Source organism: Eumetopias jubatus, unplaced genomic scaffold (genome assembly GCF_037043125.1).
Source record: "Eumetopias jubatus isolate StellerSeaLion01/CBP00866 unplaced genomic scaffold, mEumJub1_p1.0 scaffold_8, whole genome shotgun sequence".
NCBI lineage: Eukaryota > Metazoa > Chordata > Mammalia > Carnivora > Otariidae > Eumetopias > Eumetopias jubatus.
Window position 1 is genome coordinate 133,295,855 of NW_028274814.1, and position 19,035 is coordinate 133,314,889.

At 58.7% G+C, this 19,035-nt stretch overlaps 1 protein-coding gene across 2 annotated transcripts in view; it reads left to right on the top strand.

The window, feature by feature from the left end:
• The first annotated feature begins 12,258 nt into the window (after nucleotides 1-12,258).
• The window catches only part of MGAT3 (beta-1,4-mannosyl-glycoprotein 4-beta-N-acetylglucosaminyltransferase), a 30,081-nt gene continuing 23,304 nt past the window's right edge, over nucleotides 12,259-19,035 (top strand). Inside the window, exon 1 of one of the 2 annotated variants that reach the window (XM_028115654.2) lies at nucleotides 12,259-12,426. In XM_028115654.2, the coding sequence (XP_027971455.1) occupies nucleotides 12,365-12,426 (62 nt within the window). In that variant the 5' untranslated portion in view covers nucleotides 12,259-12,364. Of the gene's footprint in view, nucleotides 12,427-13,508; nucleotides 13,650-19,035 lie in introns of those variants that run through there. The other variant, XM_028115656.2, reaches the window with a different exon arrangement.

Below are 19,035 nucleotides of genomic sequence, written 5' to 3' on the forward strand. Positions count from 1 at the left end.
AGGAGACAGCAAGCAGTGCGCGTGTCCAGGCCAACAGGAAGGAGGGGAGGGGCTTGGGGAGGGCAAAGCTGGGCACGCAGGTTGATGTGGGCCCCCCACTGGGGACAGACCATCTGTGGACAGCAGTAGTGGCAGCTCCAGGGTGGTCTTCGGGGGTCTTGGTAACCCCCCAGTCTCCATCAGCCCCAAGTAGACCTGCTCGCTACAGAGGGCAGTTTAAGAAACATCCCTTCCTGGGGAGCCTGGCTGGCTCAGTCGGTAGAACATGGGACTCTTGATCTCGGGGTCATGAGTTCAAGCCCCACGTGGTACGTAGAGCTTACTTAAAAGAAAAAGACATCCCTTCCTTAAGATCACCCCACCCTGCATCAGCCCTTCCTGTGTAGAAATTTGGTCCCACAGTCCCCTGGGGGTGGACGGCACACCCCACTTTCTGGCAGTTTCTCCAATAGGAGAGCCAGAAATGGGCTGGTGGGAGGAGGGGGAGAGCCCAGTGAGAGGCGGGGAGCTGGGGTTTGGGTAGCACTCTGCTCTGGGCTGGCAGGCTCCCACTACCCTGGGTTCTGTGGACTTGCGGAGCCTGCCCACATCTTGCCCCACGAAGGTGACCCCAGGGGGTGGCCCCAGCTGGGGACAGGTGGGCAGCAGGGGTTTGGTGGCACTGGCAGAGGTATGGCAGCAGATGCCCTGTGCCATCCCTCTAGTTAGCCTCTTGGCCTCGGCTGGTAGCCACCACTGACTCATCTGTATCAGATTGTCCCAGAGCAGAAAGGACCAACACCTCTGGGCCAACCCGTGTTCCATTCTCCATGCTCATTCCCTCTGCGTCCTTTCCCCATTCCGTGCAAGTAGATATCCCTGTTTGGGGGGAAACCAAGTGCCAGAGAGGCGATGTTCCTTGCCCAGACCACCAGTGGAAGCAAGACTTGAACCTGGTCTGACATGCTGCATGATCCTAAGATTTCAGAAACAAGATTTCATGACTTGAAGTGTATCAGTTAACTATTGCTGAGTAACAAACAACCCCCAAGCACAGTGCCTCAAAGCAACTACCAGCATGGATTTGCTCACGATTCGGCAGTTTGGGCAGGGCTGGGCAGGGACCCCTCTTCTCTACTGCGTGCATTGTCCTATGGGGCACCCAACCAGCCTCCCTCATGGGTCTGGAGCTGCAGCAGGGGTGGCTGGGCAGCGAGGGGTGGGCAGGGCCTCTCTCCTCTCCTCATGGTTTCTAGGGCTTCTTCCACATGGCCTTTCTCTAGTGGGGTCCTCCTCTTTCCTTATGTGGCTCTGGCTTCAAAGCTGGAGGAAATGGATACTGTAAAGCCTTTTAAGGCCTAGTCCTGAAATTTCTCAGTCACTTCCAAGTCATCCTGTTGGTCAACACACATGCCACACACAGACTACCCAGACGCCAAGGGAGGCAAGATGGCGGATTGCGTGGCCGAGTTGCCGGGATGCGAGGAATTGTTGGCAGCCATTCTTCCACCCAAGGATCCTGCCCTTAGAGTGGGCCACTGCCTGCCGTCGGACTCCTGTGTGACAGGCATGGGAGAGTTGATGGTGACCCCTGGGGATGCAGAGGAGGGAGGGCCCAGGAAGCTCCAGGGCCTGGATGCAGGGGGACGAGAAGGCGAGGCTGGCCCTGGCCAGGCCCAGGGGCCCAAAGGCCTCAGAGCCCTCTCTCTCTCTCTTTAGGTCTCTGGGTCTTTTCCTCCCCGGCCCCAGCTGCCCTGCTCCCCAGCCCCCGAGGGTAAGGTGGCTGAGCCCCAGTGGGGAATGAGGCCGGGCCTGCTCATCTTGTTGGTGACAACTCTCGACAGGCCCTGCCCGGGCTTTGCTGAAGTGTTGGGCTGGCAGTGAACAATGCCTGGCCCTTGCCCCCCGCCAGCCCTGCTCTGCCCTGCACTGCCCTGGGCCTTCCTGAAGCCGAGAAACTTCTTCCCAGCAACCCTACCCCAGCCCTACCCTGGCCTCACAGGTTCTGAAAAAATGTTGGCTCCAGAGAGCAAGGTTCACTGGTTGGTGGGGAGGAGGCCATGCAAATCCTTCCCACACCTCTGCCCTCCAAAGTCCTCAGGAACGGGACAGTGGCCACCCAGCACGGGCTCTGGAGTTCAGTTCTTGCCCTGCCCCCTCATGAGCTGTGTGAGCTTGGGAAAGTTCCTTACCGCTCTGTGCCTCAGTTTGCTCATCTGAGAAATGGGGAAAGAGAAAGGCAGGCGTGACCACTCTGCGCGGGCCGTGCTCTAAGCACTTTCCGTCCAGCAGCTCACACAGCCCTCCTGACAACCTGGGGCCAGGGTGCGCCTGCCTCTCCTCTTTCACTGGGACAGCGAAGGAGTTGAAGGCACAGAGAGGTCAAGGGACTTGCCTGGGGTCACAGAGTTAATCACCCTTCCAGAGCCCATGCTCTACCCATCCCCCGGTGCCTGCTCCCCACCTCCTAATTCCTTTTCCTAATCATTATGGTAAAATGTACATCACACGAACTCGACCTTGCGCAGTTCTGTGGCACGCTGTGCCTTCACGCTGTCGGACTGTCTTTGCCAGCATCCCTCTCCAGAGCTCTCCATCTTCCCCGTCTGAAACTAAACCCTTAATTTTTTTTTTAAAGATTTTATTTATGGGGCGCCTGGGTGGCTCAGTTGGTTAAGCGACTGCCTTCGGCTCAGGTCATGATCCTGGAGTCCCGGGATCGAGTCCCACATCGGGCTCCCTGCTCAGCAGGGAGTCTGCTTCTCCCTCTGACCCTCCCCTCTCTCTTTCTCTCTCTCTAATAAATAAATAAAAATCTTTAAAAAAATAAAAAAAATATATATATATATATTTATTTATTTATTTATTTATTTATTTATTTTAGGGAGAGAAAGAGAGAGCACGAGGGGAGGGGCAGAAGGAGAGGGAGGGAGAAGCAGACTCCCTGCTGAGCACGGAGCCCAACGTGGGACTCGATCCCAGGACCCCGAGATCATGACTTGAGCTCAGATCGAGAGTCGGACACTCAACCGACAGAGCCACCCAGTGTCCCTGAAACTATTCCGTTTAAAGTAATTCCCCATTCCCAGGCAGTCGCCGTTCTTCCTGTCTCTATGAACTTGACTCTTCTAGGTACCTCGTGTAAGTGGAGTCATACAGTATTTGTCCTTTTGTGACTGGCTCATTTCGCTTTGTATAATGTTTTCAAGGTTCGCCCATAGGGCGGTATGCGTCAGCATTTCCTTTCTTATGAAGGCTGAATAATATTCCGATGTATGCACAGACCGTTCATCCATCAGTGGACCCTTGCGCTGCTTCCACCTTTTGGCTCTTGTGAATAAAAATGCTATGTACACGGGTGCATCAATATTTGTTCAGGTCCCTGCTTTCAGTTTGGGGGTGTATGTACCCAGAAGTGGAATTGCTGAATCATATGATAAGTCCGTGTCTTATTTTTTGAGGAACTGCCATACTGTTTTCCCCAGCGGCTGCACCATTGTTACCTTCCCTCCGGCAAGGCACAAGGGATCCCGATTCTTTCTTGTACTCCGGGGAAACTCCAAGCCCCAGGGAGCACTGGCAGCCCTGGTGGGTGTCTGGCAGGGCTGGAGGTGGTCTGGCAGTTCCTGGGGGGCATGCACGGCAGGGCAGTGGTGCTGGGAATCCTGGTGGGCACCAAGACAGTCTGGCCCGCGCATCCCCTCCCATGGACACTGAGCCCTGGCCTCTGTCCCTGGGCTCCGGCCTTCCCCACCCCCCTCTGCCAGGACACGCCACCCTGGGGCAGAAAGGATGAAGGGGGCCAGTGTGGGGCATGTGTCTGCACTGGCAGACTTAAGGCCATAGGAGAGTCAGACCCTTGGCCAGGAGGCTCCCTGCTCAGCTGGGCCCCTTCCTGACCTGTTGCATACCCTCTACCATCCCCCATCTGATGATCCCCCTTCCCTGGCCTGAATTACCTCCTCCCCTGCCAGGAGTGGTATGCCTTGTGGGGACAAGTTCAGAGAATTGGCTTTGTGACCTGGGAGAGGCGCCCATCTACTTTGAGGAATTCCCAAGGCCAAGCCCCTCATTGTACAAGTGACTCATTGAGTCAAGGGGTGTGGACTGTTCTAGAACCCTGGCTCCTGACTCCCACCCCAGCTCTCTCCACAGCCTGCCCATGCCACCAACATCCCCCCAAGAAGGTATAAAGCCAGCAGGCCCTACAAAGTCTGGACTCATTGAAGATCCTGGTCCTAAGCTGAGGGTGGGTGCTCTGACCTCCAGAGAAGGTACCAGAAGCAGGGTGTCTCTTCTGCACAGGCCCCAGCCCTGGCAGGGCTTCTTCACATCATGGGGCCCAGACCTCTGCAGCCCCAGTCCCGGCTAGAGGCAGGGGTCAAACATCCTGAAGAGTGGCAGTGCCCAGCCAAGGCAAGTGGTCTGGGCCTCAGGGCCTTGGGCCATGTGCACTGCCATGTTTGAAGGCCATGGTTATGGGGTCTTGTGCTAGCAGCTAGCCTCTTCTGGCCCTGGGCAGGCCCCAGCCCCTCTCTGGTCCCTGTTTTCTCCCTGGTGCAATGGACTAGGCTGGAACTCCAAGGCTTTCAAAGACCCCTCCCAACTAGAAGATTCCAGAAGGAAGTCACAGGGACTCTGAGCACTGACCACCTATGAGCCAGTAATAGCGGTATGTGGTAATAATGGCACCCACTATGTCCCAAGCACTGACCATGTCTGAACTTACTCCTGACAAAAATCCCACACAGTAGACACACTTCTTCCCCTGGTACAAAAGGAGAAATTGAGGCACAGGGAGATGAAAATGGCCCAAAGCAGCAACGATAGCAGAACTCAAGCCCTGCCGTCTTCATCCGTGTTCTAATCCATGGTCTGACACCGTAACATGGCTGAGCTTTCTTTACACCAGAATTTTTTGAGCACCTGAGCCTCTCCGAGCCATGAGCACAGCAGATCACAGGCAGCGAGCAACAGCGCCAGAAGCCCCACCGCAAAAGCCACCACAAAAGCCGGTTGCATAAACTGGAGGACGGCCCGTTGGGGGCCGCAAGAGGCCTCGTGTGTGTGTGTGCGTGTGTGTGTGTGTGTGTGTGCGCTAGTCAGGCCCCGGCAAGGGGCGGACAGCGGGCCAAAGGGAGCGCGGCTGGCATGGAAAGGTCTGGAATGTCCGTCCCAGGAGGAGTCACTAAAGAACGGGGAGGAATGGTGGAGCCACGGCAGGGCCGCGGTGCCCATGAAGAAACTGGCTTGTTCTGACCGGTTCCCAGCCCACCGCCCAGATCTCTCGCAGCCACCGAAGCTGTCCCGGGATCCGGGCTGCTGCGGTGCTGTGAGTGGCCCCCTGCAGGTGTGAGTGCACCGGGCGCCGCAGGAGATGCCCTTGGGGCCCCACCTAGGTCACGGGCGTGAGGCTCAATCTGCCCCATCAGGACAGTTCCGTCAGCCTCAGGCCTTGACGGTAGCTCCCTTTCGGGGGTGAACCTCTCCCTTCCTCTAGTTCTTCCTCTAGTTCTGCCCATCAGCCCCGCTCCAGCGCACAGCCTGGACCCTGAACAAGACTCCCAGCAGCACCCTGTTACTCCGATTCCTGGCTGTCACAAGGACAAGAGAAACTGCTGACCCAAGGCACCTCCAAGAACTGTAGTACGGGCAAGGACTTGGCTCAGCAGCGGTGAGGATGGAGCCTTGCTGAAGGGCCCCAGAAGCCAAGGCTGCTGGAGGATGGACAGGCCGGGACTCAGCACCGCTCCGCTCGTGCCTCACCTCTGTTGATGGTGTTTCGAGGCCCCTTTGCCGAGGCAGGTGCTGGCCGTGTAAAGCAGGGTGCTAGGAGGCAGGAGGGCGGTTCTGGGGGGGCCGTGCTTTGCCCTGCCCTCCCTGCGGTGGCTCTGTGGAATGTTCTCCTGTGAGTTTGTGGGGAGTGCCCAGCAGAGCCTGTGGGTGCAGAGGCGTGTTCTGTGTGTGTGCACAGGGAGTGTGTCTGTGGGTCTGTGTGTACCAGGCTCCGGGGTGCGTGTGCGTGAGACACAAGGGGAGGGAGTCTCCCAGCAGGTGCTCTCGCCAGCAGATGGGGGCCTGCTCCATGCATGTGTCGGTGTGTGCACACGCCTGTGGGTGTGGGTGTGTCCACTTCTCCCCCTGGTGTGACTTCCGGTTGTGACCCAGCCCCCGAGCCTCACTCCTGCAGGCCCCCCTCCTGGGCTGGCCGTGGGCTGCAGTGGGTGTCACTGCCAAGTCCTCCCTCAGCACCTGTGGTGTCTCTGGAGCTTGTGGGGGTTCCTTAGGCTGAATTACTCCCTCCACGCACCCTGCGCCCCCACTTTCTGGCTATGACTAGTTCCTTACCCAACCATCCTCAGCCTGGACGCCCTTTTCCTCCCTTTTGCTGTGTTTCCAAATCTGCCCCAGCCTCTGAGGCCTGGCCGATGCAGCCTCCACCCTCCCAGCCCCCTAGCTGGACCGTTGGCCGCCTCCCTGCTGTCTTTCCGGCTCATCCAGTGGTCTGGGTCCCCCTGGGGGCAGGGGAGAGTCTGGTTCCTCTCTGCTCCGCTGCAGCCTGGAGCCCAGAGGCAGGCATACAGTAGGCTCCCAATCAGTGAGTGGTTATAACCCCGCCCCACCATGTGCTCGTCTTCCTCTCTCTGTGGGGTTGGCTGCCGTGAGGGAGAAGACGCAGCAGGAATCTGGCGCCTGCTGGCCAGAGCACTGGGCTCTGGGGTCCAGGTCCTGGCTCTGCGTCTCAGCCATCGGGTGGGCTCTGTTACTCACATGGGGATGCAGCACGTGGGGCTGGTGGGGGCTGCCCGGGGAAGGAGGAGGGCTTGCAGACAGAGCAGGCTCCCCAGTTTCGAGGAGTGGTTGCCAGGGCCCAGCTAAGTGTGCAGCTCATGGTACCAAGGGCGATTGGCGTCCTGGGTCACATCCATTTGCAACCACGCAGCGGTCCCAGCCCTAACAGGAGGACTGTTTCAGTCTCAAGGTCTCCCCTGCCTGGAAGGCCAGTGCTGTTCTCTCTGGGTTCCCGCCATCCCTTGCCCCCCACAGTAGACACTGCGCATGAGGGCCAGGGAAGGCGGTGGTCTGAAGCTTATGCGACAGTATTTATTGAGCACCTACTATGTGCTGGGCTGTGCCAGGTGCTGGGGTGACAGCAGCGGGGGCAGGACAGACAGATCCTTGTCCTGGCAGGGCTTATGTTCTGGGGAGTGGGGGCAGGGGGAGACAAGCGAAAGAACAAGAAGCATAGGAAGTTATCTTGTAGGCTAGATGGTCAAAAGTGTTATGGAGAAAGGAGAGTAGACAAAGGGATCGGGGAGCTGTACCCTAAAGGGTGCTGGGGGGCCCTGCATTTGCACTGAGACTGGAAAAAGGAGGAGCCCCATGGGTACCTGGGGGGAAGAGAGGTCTGGATGGAGAGGAAACAGCCACCACATAGCAGGTTGATGAGCATGGGGACAGTGTGGAGGAAGGGGGCCAGGGAGGCACCAACCCAGACCAGGTGGGGACTTGTGACCGCCCCCCCCCCACCGTAGCAACTGACCTCACTTTGGCTGAGTGGGGAGCCACGGCGCAATTTGAGCGGAGGAGGGAGGTGATCTGACTTGTGCCTTCCAGAGTCACACTGACCGCTCGCTTCTGTGGGAAGGGAGCAGAAGCAGGAACAGGTGTAGGGAAGCTACTGCAAGGACAGAGGCGGAGCCGTGGAGGACTGACCGGAGTCCCCACTGAGGGAGGAACACCAAGGAATTGTGCGGGAGAGCATGGCAATCCTTCCCCCGGGGCCTGAATCCTTTGAGAATCCAATAACAAGCAGAGACCCTCTCCCAGAGAACCATGCATGTGCACGCACGCACAAACACACTCACACACGGGTTCACACAAGCAAGTGCATCACCCCCAAGTGTACACAGTCTAACACCCATGTTTATACGTGTGCATGTGCACTCCCACGTGCTCACGCGCGCACATGCCATGGGACAGGGAATTTCAGGAGATTCCTGGCCCCCTGTCTAATCCATCCCCTCTACTTAACACATGTGGAAACTGAGGCTTGTAGAGAGAAGACTTGTCCAAGCTCACCCAGGCAGCGGGACCTGGCCCAGACAAACCTGGAGGCATCAGGGACCCCCGCCTTAGAGCCCTCTGTCTCCCAGCACTGAGAAAGGCGTCAGGGCAAACCCCATCTCATCGTTATGTTAAAGAGGCCCGGCTGGGAGGCTGGGATCCTGAGCACTTCCTGCCTGGTATCCTGGCCTCCCTGCGGGGCCTTTCTGGAAGCACTTGGGCACAGGATGAGATAGGATTTGCCCTGGACGCTGGGATGGGTGGAATGAGTACTTAGAGATGGGCGGACGGGCTGGAAAGGGCACTGCAGGCAGAGTCCAGGGACAGCAAAGGCCCTGATGGGGTTACTCTCCCAATGGGGCATGAGCAAGCCCTCTGGGAACCGGAAGTCACAGTGGCCTCTGGGGGGAGGGCACATTGGGTCGGGTCTTGAAGGATGAGTAGAAGATTTGCCAGAAAGGCTTTCTGGGCAGAAAGACTTAAGATACGCCGAGGGGCAGGGCTGAGAAGAGTTGGAGAAACGGCAAGCATTTCCGAGGGCGGCCTGCGGTGTGCTTCTGGGAAGGGCTCATTCATGGATGAGTGGAGGGAGTGCAGGTGGGGGAGGGCAGGGCAGGCTGCCAGCCAGCAGGGGAGAGAGAAGGAAGGGAACCTGACGTTTATTGAATAGCCCTGCTGGCGACCCACATGGGGTCAGGCAGCCACCCTCGAGCCCATTCTGCAGATGAAGACACCGAAGGCTAGGAGCCAGCTCACGCCGCGCTCCCTGCCTGCCAGGAGCCTTGGCAGGGCTGGAGCTTGGCCCTTGGCAGGGGTCAGGGACTCCCCACCTCGGGGACCCAGGGCCAGGAGGCAGATGACCCAGGGAGGGAGGAATGTGGCTCCCACGGGCTGGGCAGCAGCTGCGGGAAGGGGCAACAGACCTAGCAATTGTTCACAGAGCCAAATGGGCCCCAGGTGAAAGACGACTGCCGAGCTGTAAGGTGACACCACCTTGGGCTGGCTAATCTTGTATCTGGGCTTCTTTCAGCTTTCAGGCTTGCACAGCTTCCTTGTCAGGCCCTAGAGGAGGGGGCAGGGAAGGAGGGTGACCTACCAAGGCCCCCCACCCCGCCCCCAACCCTCCCCCACATCCTCTTTGGTGGCTTAGAGAGAGGACAAGAAGTGAGTGAGGAGGGAGAAGTTGGAAAGGTCCAGATTCCAGCGTGATGTTGGGCAGTGATTACTTCCATTTTACAGACGAGGAAACTGAGGCTTAGGGCCTCGGAGTGACTGGCACACACAAGGAAGCTAGATTCATCAGTCGTGCCAGTGTTCAGCTTCTCCACCTGCTGAGCACCTGCTGTGTGCTACACCTCTCTAAACGCTGGAGAAGAAACAGGCTTATCTCCCCTTCTGGCCAGCTCTCGCAGAGGTGGGCTCCTGGGGTTGGGAGGGTAGAGAGGTGGGGCCTGGTGGGCTGGCTCTGCGTGTGACTGAGCAAGTCACTAGTCATCTCTGAGGGGCTGGAGGGCAGGCTGGCCACACACAGCCCCCACCGCTCATAGAGACTGCCAGAGTGCACTGGGCAGGCGGAGACTGACTTGGGTATGGCCCCACCAAGGCTGACTCTCTTGCGGCCTCAAAGAAGCTTGGAATCCAGAAAGGTCAGGAGAACAAAGACCGGAGTGGAGGGGGGAGGAAGGAGCTTAGTGAGCAGGCCCCCGGAGTCTGACCCAGCCAGCTCCAGGCAGGGCAGGGCAATCCCGCACTTGTTCCTCTACCCAGCTGCCCTGGCGGGTACCTTACCCCTGCATGAACTTAGGGGCACCCACATGTGGGTGTGGGTGCTCTCGTGAGGGATCCAGGGTATAGACGCCTGAAGCAGGGCCTTGGGAACACAGCTTTCCTCAAGTGGCCATTTTCAGACAGGTCAAGATGAACAATCACTGCTTTTTTTAATGACAGGTAATATGCACACAAATGGCACTAATCATTTTTTTTTCCTGGCAAATACTTATTGGGTGTCTCCCCCGGACCCAGCTAAGGGTGCTCAGGAGACAGTGGCCCTGTGATCGCTGTGCCAGCTAGGACAATCTGGCTGGCATGCCCTGAGGGGGGCGCCTTATGTACAGGGACCCATTTCACCCTCTGAGGCACTTGAGGAGGGAGGCTTCCTTATCCCCATTTCACAGATGAGGAAACTGAGAGCTAAGCCACTCACATGAAGACCCAGACCCAAGCCAGATCTCTCTGGTTCCTGAACCCGCTTATCCCCGAACAGTGGGACCCTCCCCATGGATCCTTACTTTTTAGTCCATAACACAGGCAGGGCCTGGAGGCTCAAGGACGGGAGAAAACATCGGTTTCACACCTTATTTTATTTATTTATTTATTTTACGATTTTATTTATTTATTTGACAGAGGGAGACACAGCGAGAGAGGGAACACAAGCAGGGGGAGTGGGAGAGGGAGAAGCAGGCTTCCCGCCGAGCAGGGAGCCCGATGCGGGGCTCGATCCCAGGACCCTGGGATCATGACCTGAGCCGAAGGCAGACACCTAACGACTGAGCCACCCAGGCTCCCCTCACACCTTATTTTAAAAAACCAAAAGGGAGACAAGCTATAAATGTAATGGATTGGTTTTTAGGTCACAACAAAATGGCTTCACATCAAATGAACTGCATCCAAAAAAAAAAAAAAAAATGTCATGAAGGAAAGTGGGTGGCCGGGGCTGGGGCTGGGAGCTTCCTTTCCACTGGACATCTTTCAATAATTTTCAAATTTGTGCTATGTAGCTATTATCTGTTCACCCAAATCAATTAAAAAACTTCAAGGGATGAAAAAGGCGTATTTGTGGCTCAGGCCTTGATCTGGACCTTCTTGGCTCATAGCCTTGGGAGCCAGAGCTTGTCACGGGAAGAAAGAGTACACACTCGGTGAGAGATGACTGCCATTGGCTGCTCCCTGTGAACACCCCAGCATGGAGAATGAATGAGAGAGTCCCGCAAACCCGGGTTTCAGTCCAGGCTCCAGGGCCCCCTAGTCTTGTTACCTTGGGCGCCCTTTGATGGGAGCTGTGAACATGGAGGGATACGATATTTCGTTCCCAGCTTGGTGCTAATGGGCCAGCTTTGAGGTTTCCAAGATGCCCAGAGCAAGCCAGACCTGAAACAGTGCCTTTCTCTTGGGCCAAAGGTTGCCCAAGTTGCCGCAGGAGAGGCCAGCGGAGGAAGAGCAGATTCTCCTGGGGAAGTCAGGGGCAAGGAAAGTGTCTCTGTCTCTGAGATGGCCCTTTCCAGGTGACAAGAGTCCCCAGGCAGAGGCATGGGGAGAGGCGGAAGAGACGGAGGTGAGCCTGTGTGAGGGTTCCACTGGGAACCTTCTCCACAGTGGAAAGAGAAGGGCAGAGAGTCAGCTGGAGGAGCAGGTAGGGAAGAGAATGCTGACTTTTTGGGGTAGAATAGATGGGATTGGCAGGGAATGCAGGATACCTGAAGCAAGGGAGTCATAAGGATGTTACAAAAGGTACAGGGATGTGCTTAGAGTGATGCCAGCTGGGAATGATTTTTACATTTTCAAAGATTAGGAAAAAAAAAAACGAAAGAAGAATAAGGTTTCACACACAAGAAAATTACATAAAATTCACACTTTAGTGTCCATAAATAAAGTTTTATTGGAACACAGCCATGCTCATTCCTTCACATATTGTCTATGGCTGATTTTATACTACAGTGGCAGAATTGAGTAGTTGAGACAGAAACCCTACAGGCAGCAAAGCCTAAAATATTGACTAGCTGGCCCTTACACAAAATAGTTTGCCTACTCTTGGCTTAGAGGGAGTCTCCACAGAGAAGAGGGGTGGGAGTGAGGGTGGAGAAGAGACAGAGCCAGGTCACCAGGGCCTCCTGCCCTGCCCAGGCACTGAGCTGAAGCTGAGGGCAAGTGGGAGCCACTGAGGAGTCGGGGGGAGAGTGACCAGCTCAGGTGAACGTTCGAAAAGGGTCACTGTCTGCTTGGCAAAGATAGATGAAGGTGGGCAGGGGGCACGTGGAGCAGGAAGCCCAGCCAGAGGCAGCTCCAAAGGCCTAGCAAAGGCCAGTGGGATCCCCCCTTGAGGACATTTGCTGGGACCTAGCCTTGAGCCGTCTCTCAGCCCTCCCCATGCACCTTCACCTGTAGTTCAGAGCCGTGCTCACTGTGTACCCAGGGTGCCCCGCAGACGGGGCGGAAGTGACTGCTTCACCCGGGAGTCCCTGAGCGGAAGGAACTGCCAGAAGGGCGGGAAGCACATGGAGGCCACCTCGGAGCCCCAAGCAAGATCACGAGAAGCCAGGGTATGAAGTGGTGGGCGCTCGGAGAACCACTGGTGGCCAGATGGCGGGAGAGGAGGCTCAAGAGGTAGGCAACGCGCGGACCTTGGGGCCTTGAGTTTCGCTGAAGGGCGTGGGGGAGGGGAGGTTTATGCCCAGGACAGGAGTCAGGGACGGGGCTGGGGGAGAGAGAGCGGTGGGGCCTGGGGAGGGAGCGCACAGTGGCTCTGGCACATACGTATATGTACACGTACAGGGCGGTGTCGGAAGGATACAGGCAGACAAAGGCCCGTGGACCCCGGCTCGGTATACACTGGCCACGCACCCACGCAGACACACAGACCTGCGTAGACTGGGTCAAAGGCCTAGTGGTATGCACGCACCGCAATAGAAGACCAGGCCTCTGCACACGATCCTCGATGGGTGTACGTGTAAGCACAGCCGCCCAGAGTCACGCACGCACACGAGCCCGAGAGGCCCCTCCACACGGTCACAGATACGTGCACACAATCACGGTCCAGGTACACGCAGGCACAGCCGCCGGATCCACGCACACACCATAACGCAGATGTGCACGCCCAGGCACTCCCGGGAACTGTAGGTCACACAGTCCCATGCACACTGCAAAACACAGACGCACACAGAAGCGGACGCGCACACCCATGCACACACCAGACAGACACACACACTCTGACCCGCCCCGCCTCCCATCGCACACACAACCGCCCAGGACGCACCCGGCCGTGGGCCGGCGCACGCACGGTCACAGGCAGGGGCGCGCACACACACACATTTGATCGCACACGCGGGAGGCGCGGAGCAGCGGCGGCCGGAGACTGCGGCCCGAGGCGCCCCCCGGCCCAGAGCGGCGCGGCGAGCGGAGCGCAGCCGGCGGCGGAGGGGAGGGGGCTCCGGTGGGGGTGGGGCGGGGGCCGGAGCCGCCGAGCCGGGCGGGAGCGGGCACCTCTGCGCGCGGCGCTCGGGCCTCGCCTCCGCACCCCCACCCCCCGCGCGCCTCCCGGGGGGCCCTCCCCCGCGTCCGTCCGCTCGCCGGCCCCCAGCCGCGGCCCCGGGGTGCAGCCAGGCGGCCGCGCCGGGCCCGCGGGACGGGGTGGAGGTGGGGGCGGGGGGCGGGGATCGGGGCCGGGCCGCGCCGCCCGCGATGCCGGGCGCCCACCGCAGCCGCTGCCGGAGCCCGGGATGGGGCGAGAGGCTGCGGCGGACGCCAGCATCTCCCCGCCGGGGGCCCCGGGGGCCGCGGAGCCGCCGCCGCCGCTGCTGCCGCCGCTGCTGAGACCCAGCAGGCGATGGGTGAGTTGACCCCGGCGTCCCGAGGGCCCGCGCCGCAGCCCCGCCATCCCCGCACTCCCGGCCCTCCGCCTCCATCTCCGCGCCGCCTCCTCCGCGCTCGCGGCGCCCCCCGTCACGGCTCCCACGGCCCCCTCCGTGAGCGTGACCCTAGGGGCGGGGGCGGGAGCACGGGGCCAGGGGGAGGGTGCTGGGGGGGGCCGAGCTGGGGGGGATGCCTGGGAGGCTACTCAGCTCCGGCGCCCCCTCCCCCCACCCGGCTGCTCCGCGGAGCTTTTCCCGGCCCCGGAGGGCAAAGCCTCATCCCTCCGATCCCCTCCCCCGGCCTGGGCGGGGGGCGTCCCCGCGGCGCGGGGCTCGAGCGGCGCTTTGTGCGCCGTGCGCCCCCCCACCACAAACCTCCGCCGCGGCGCGGGGCTGGGGATGGGAGGCCTCAGCGCCCGCCTTCCCCACCCCCGACCCGGGGCTGCGGCGGCGGAGGCCCAGGCGCGGTCCGGGAGCAGGGCGGGTGCGGGGGCTGGGACTGTGGCTGCTCGTGGCGACCAGGCAGAGGGGAGTGGGAAGAGCACCCCCGATTCTTTGGGGGGGGGGGCTCCCGCTCTTTTCACTGCACTGCCCAGGGCGGGGGAGGGAACCTGGCTGGGGGAGGGCGCTATAAATATCTGCAAATAGTGAGTTCTGGAACCGGGGGTGGGGAGGGGAGCGCGCCTGGGTGTAAGTGGGAATGGTGGAGCCTGAGCTGGGGTGCCATGAGAAGCAGAGATGGGTTTGGTGGCCTGAGGTCAGGTGACTCTCCCAGCTCTGGAAGACTCTCTAGAAGGGGTGTGCGCAGGAATACTACCCCAGGGAGACCCCTCCATGGTCCCCCAGAACCGGCACTGCCCCCATCCCGATGGTACTCCTTCTCACTCCTGGGACACCAGTCCAGATCTGCCCCGATGGGGGAGTTGTGGGCACTGGCGCCTCACCTCCCGGGGCAGTTACTAAAGATCCAGGCAGGGGGCCTCCGAGGACCAAGGAGATAGGCACAGGGTCCTCTGAAAGTTTGAAAGAGGTGCCGCCAGCCCAAGGAGGAGAGAGAACTTGCTGGAAGAGTTGGCTTGCTGGGGAGAGGAGGGAAGGGCACTCTAGGTAGAGGGAATGGCAGGAGCAGAAGCTCTGAGATGGGAGTGCCTGATACGAGTGGAGAGCTGGAGAGGGGTGCTGGTCAAGCAGGGCGGGGTGAAGAGAGAGGAGTGCCCAAGCTGATGGGAAGGAGGGCCAGGTGGAGGTGAGGTGGCAGGCCCTACCAGGGAGCTGGCACTAGCTTCTGAGGACAGTGAGGAGCAGATGGGGCTGGGAGTGCTGCCATCTGGCTCGGAATCCCCTCCTGAGTCTGCCCAGGGCCCCTGTTGCGGTCAGGGCTGCCTGACCCACATCTGAGATCCCTCTTACTGTGGTGGCTGGGCCGCCGCAAGCAAGTCCGCTTTCTGAGGCTCAGTTTCCACATCTGTCAAATGGGGAGAGTCTGCCACAGGGTTGTGGAGAGGTCTGAATGAGATGATGAGTTTAGGGTGCCCAGCACCTGAGAAGTAGTCGGGAAATCCCTGTCTGCTGTGTCAGGATCATTATCTGGAAAACGGGGACACTGATGTCAGCTGGTGGGCCAGGCTCACTTTACTGGCTCACTTTGTACTGGTGGTGATGAGGATCATGTGAGGGCTGGATGTGACCCCGGGGGGAGCCAAGGGCTGGGGGAATTGCATGTCCACGTCCTCACGTTATTCTGGGAGAAGAGAAGAGCAAGGGGCAGTGGCTGGAGCCGGGTGGTCTGCGTAGACAGCCTATTCTTGCCCCTGTGGGTACCTTAGCCATGACATTCAGCAGAACCCTGCTGTGTTCCCCAAGGCCAAAGCCTCTTTGTTCTCCATGCTGCAGCGCTCCTGCTAGCCAGTTCTAGCCCTGCTCATGGGGACCAGGGCTCCCTTCCAGAAGGTTCTCCAGACACTGAGACCAACAAACACAATGACCTCCTATGAGGGGCACTGTCCTGGGCAGCCAGGTGGAGAGGACACAGACCTTGCCCCCAGGAGAATGGAATGTAGTTGGGCAGCAAATAGTCCTGGGCATCCGTGGTCTTGCCTAGCCCTGTGCTGGCTGCTTAGGGGCAGGGGGAGGGTGGCAATAATTGCACTGTGGGACAGTCAAGTGCAGAAGTTAAAAGCAAGGATTCTGGATCCAGTGGCCTAGGTTCGAATCTCGACTCTGCCACTTCTTCCCGTGCAGCTGTGGACTAGTGTGACTCTGCCTCTCTGGGCCTCAGTTTCCTTGCCTCTAAAATGGGAATGATGCACACTAGTGCTATTTGAACAGCTTGGTTCCATTTCTAGTAAGCATTCATGCCCCCTCTTTCAGAATGAGTCTCCTGGTTCACCCCCTGCCTCCTTGTAGATGATGCAGCCTGCTCCTCTAGATAAGGTGTCTACGTTGCTGTTGTGAGTCCCTATAGGCAGAGGCCTGCCTTTCTGTGTCCATTGCTGGGGCAGGGGCAATGGTATGCTGGCAGCAGACTCTCTGGGAGAAAAAAGGTCCCGATGAACAGTGTTGGCAGGTTTCTGTGGTGTAAATCTTCCAGCAAGGCCCATCTGAAGCTATACCAACAGCTCATCCATGTCACAGTGGGAGCTGGTACAAGCCAACTTCAGCACCCGGGCATTCAGTAGGTGTTTAATAAATGGAAGTTGAATGAGAAGAGAGGCTCCAGAGACTGCTGGTCGGGTAGACTTGGGGAGCAGCCAGGCCGTGCTGTAGCTGGGAGGAGCGGGGGACATTGGACAGGTTGAGGGCAGGACCAGATCACTCTGAATAAGTACCCACAGTGAGATGCAGGGCAGGGGGGGAGGAGGGCTGGTGCTTCCCTTCCTGGGAGCCTCCACACCTCAGACCCTGCCTCACTCTAGTTCTAGCTCCCTTTGACCGTGGCCTGGTTTGGGCTGTCTGCACAGAATGACCCAGCTGGATCCCAAGCTTCCGCCTGACAGAGCTCTGAGATATGGTCCAGATAGGCCTCAAATGTCAAATTCTATTCCCTTGCTTATGCTCTTCCCTCTGCCTGAATGTCTGTTCCACCCACCTCTTCCAATGTCCCCTGAAACTCTGTGCCAGCCCTCCACCCCACATCGCGCAGACCCTTCTCCCCTTCTGCTGTCACCCCCGGCCTTACAGCCTCTCTTGGGCACACTGCCTGCCCATCAAAATATCAATACCTGACATTTGTTACGTCTCTAGAGCAACCTGTGACAGAGGTACTGTGATCATCCCCTTTGCAGATGGGGAAATGGAGGCACAGTGTCTTGTTAGTGATGACCCATCCTCTCCATCCGAGCTGAGCATCAGTCGTGCAGGGAAGCTCCTTGCTCTGGGCTGGCGGAGTACCACGTCTGTCTCGTTAATGTGTTTGCTATTGCGTGCTCAGTGAGGCTGCGAGTTCCGCGTCCTCTAGGAGCTCGAATGAATGGATGGATGGGTGGATGGATGGATGGATGGATGGATGATTAAGTGAATTAATGATTGTCAGCCCCCGGGAGTGGCCCTGCCCTTTGCCCCATCCTCCCCCCTTCTTCATCCCTGGTGGAGGAGACCGACCCTCAGGAGGGCAGCCTCAGACCACAGAGGGATGGTCACAGGGACCCTGCTTATCCACACCTCCTAGAAGGGAAGTGAGGCCCTGGGCGGGGCCGGAATCAGTGTGGTGGAGGCTAGTAGACCACCCTCCTGTGGTCTTGGACGGGGACCACATGGGCCCATGGCCCTGCCAGGAATCCAGGAAGTAATCAGGGTCCCAAAATACTTTTTCTTGCACCGCCTCAAGTGGAAAGTCCCCTGTGGGCTCACTTATTTTCGTCTTTTTTATACAAATAAAATTGGAACAATAAGAATCGTTCACGTACCTCATTGCTCCGTTGTTTTATGAAATTAGAGCTTATTTGGCTCAAGACTGTGGTTCCCACTGAAGTAGGAATCCCTGGGGAGGAACAGGGTGAGGGCCAGGACAGGAGGCCGGAGCCCTGCTGACACTGGGGTCTCCTCCGGGTCTGCCGTCCAGCTGCCCTCGCCAGGCAGGCTGGGAACTTCCCAGAAGGGGCAGCCCAGATGGGGGTCTGAGCGAGGGAGGGCAGCCAGAGGCAGTCTCCAGGATTCTGGTTGACAGAGACCCGTGATGGATGACTTCCCAGGCCGTTCTACCCCACCTTGACCTCTGAGTCATAATCATTTGCTGCTATTTATCGAGCACTTACTATGTGCCGGGCGCTGGGCCAAGCACTTTGTCTGCATTATCCCAGCGACGCCTCCTAACTTCCCTCGAAGTAGGTACTATTATTATCCCCATTTGGCAGTTTGAGGGTGCCTGGGGCCCGGGGCTCAGGGCCAGGAAGGGGCAGGGCTGGGATCGTATCCAGCCTGTAGGACCCCAGCGCCTTGATGGGGCTCCGAGTCTAGGCCCCTCAGTCACCCAGAGGAGAGTGGTCTCTGAAGCTTGGATGCCTGAGACAGCGACTTCACTGGTGTTCTGGCCTCCAGGCCACCCTCCTCGGAGCCCTGGGGCCGCTCCCTTCTTTCCCATTGTCCTGGGGCTGTCTCTGGAAGCCCTGCTTAGCCTCACCTGGGCCGCTTGGGGAAAATACATATTTCCCAGGCCCCACCCCACCCCGCTGAGTCAGACTCTCACTGTGGGAGAGAGGGCTGCAAACCCGGTTTTTTAAAATGCTGTTCTGGGGCTACGAGGCCTGTGGGCTCCAAGAAAGCCTGCCCAGCCCAGTGGAGTCCAGGCTGCCTCAAGAGACCCCCTTGTCCTCAACCCAGATCCCTGGGACCCTGCTCCCCCACCTGCGTTCTCGGCCTCTCTCTCTCTTGCCCTAACCCAGCTTTGCACGCACCATGCTGACTCCCCCATCCCTTTATCCAGACACCTGCTGCTGCCGTTTCCTTCTGGAAACAGGTCCCAGCTGGCCATGGACCCCACGTAGCTTGCTTAACACTCTGGAGAAATCGCTCAGGGCCCCACTCTGGCTACCCCGGGCCTGGCACACAGTCTGGGTGCATCGTGCTGGGTGAGTGATGGTGGCCAGGGAAGGGGAACAGGGAGGGTTGCCGATGGCCAGGGAGGAGCTGGGCTTCCAGGCTGGGCTACACAGGCACTCTCCGGGGGCTGGCCCCTTGCCTGAGGTGGAAAAGGCATTTGATAAATATTTCTTTCGTATTCGTTGAATGGTGATGGTGAGAAGGGCAGGAAGCCGTGCAGGTTGGCGGGTTTGGGAGGAAGACTGAGGGGGTGCCTTCCCAGTCATCTCCTAGGACTGTGATGGTGAATAGTCGGAATTCACTGATGGCCCGAATGGGAGCGAGATGC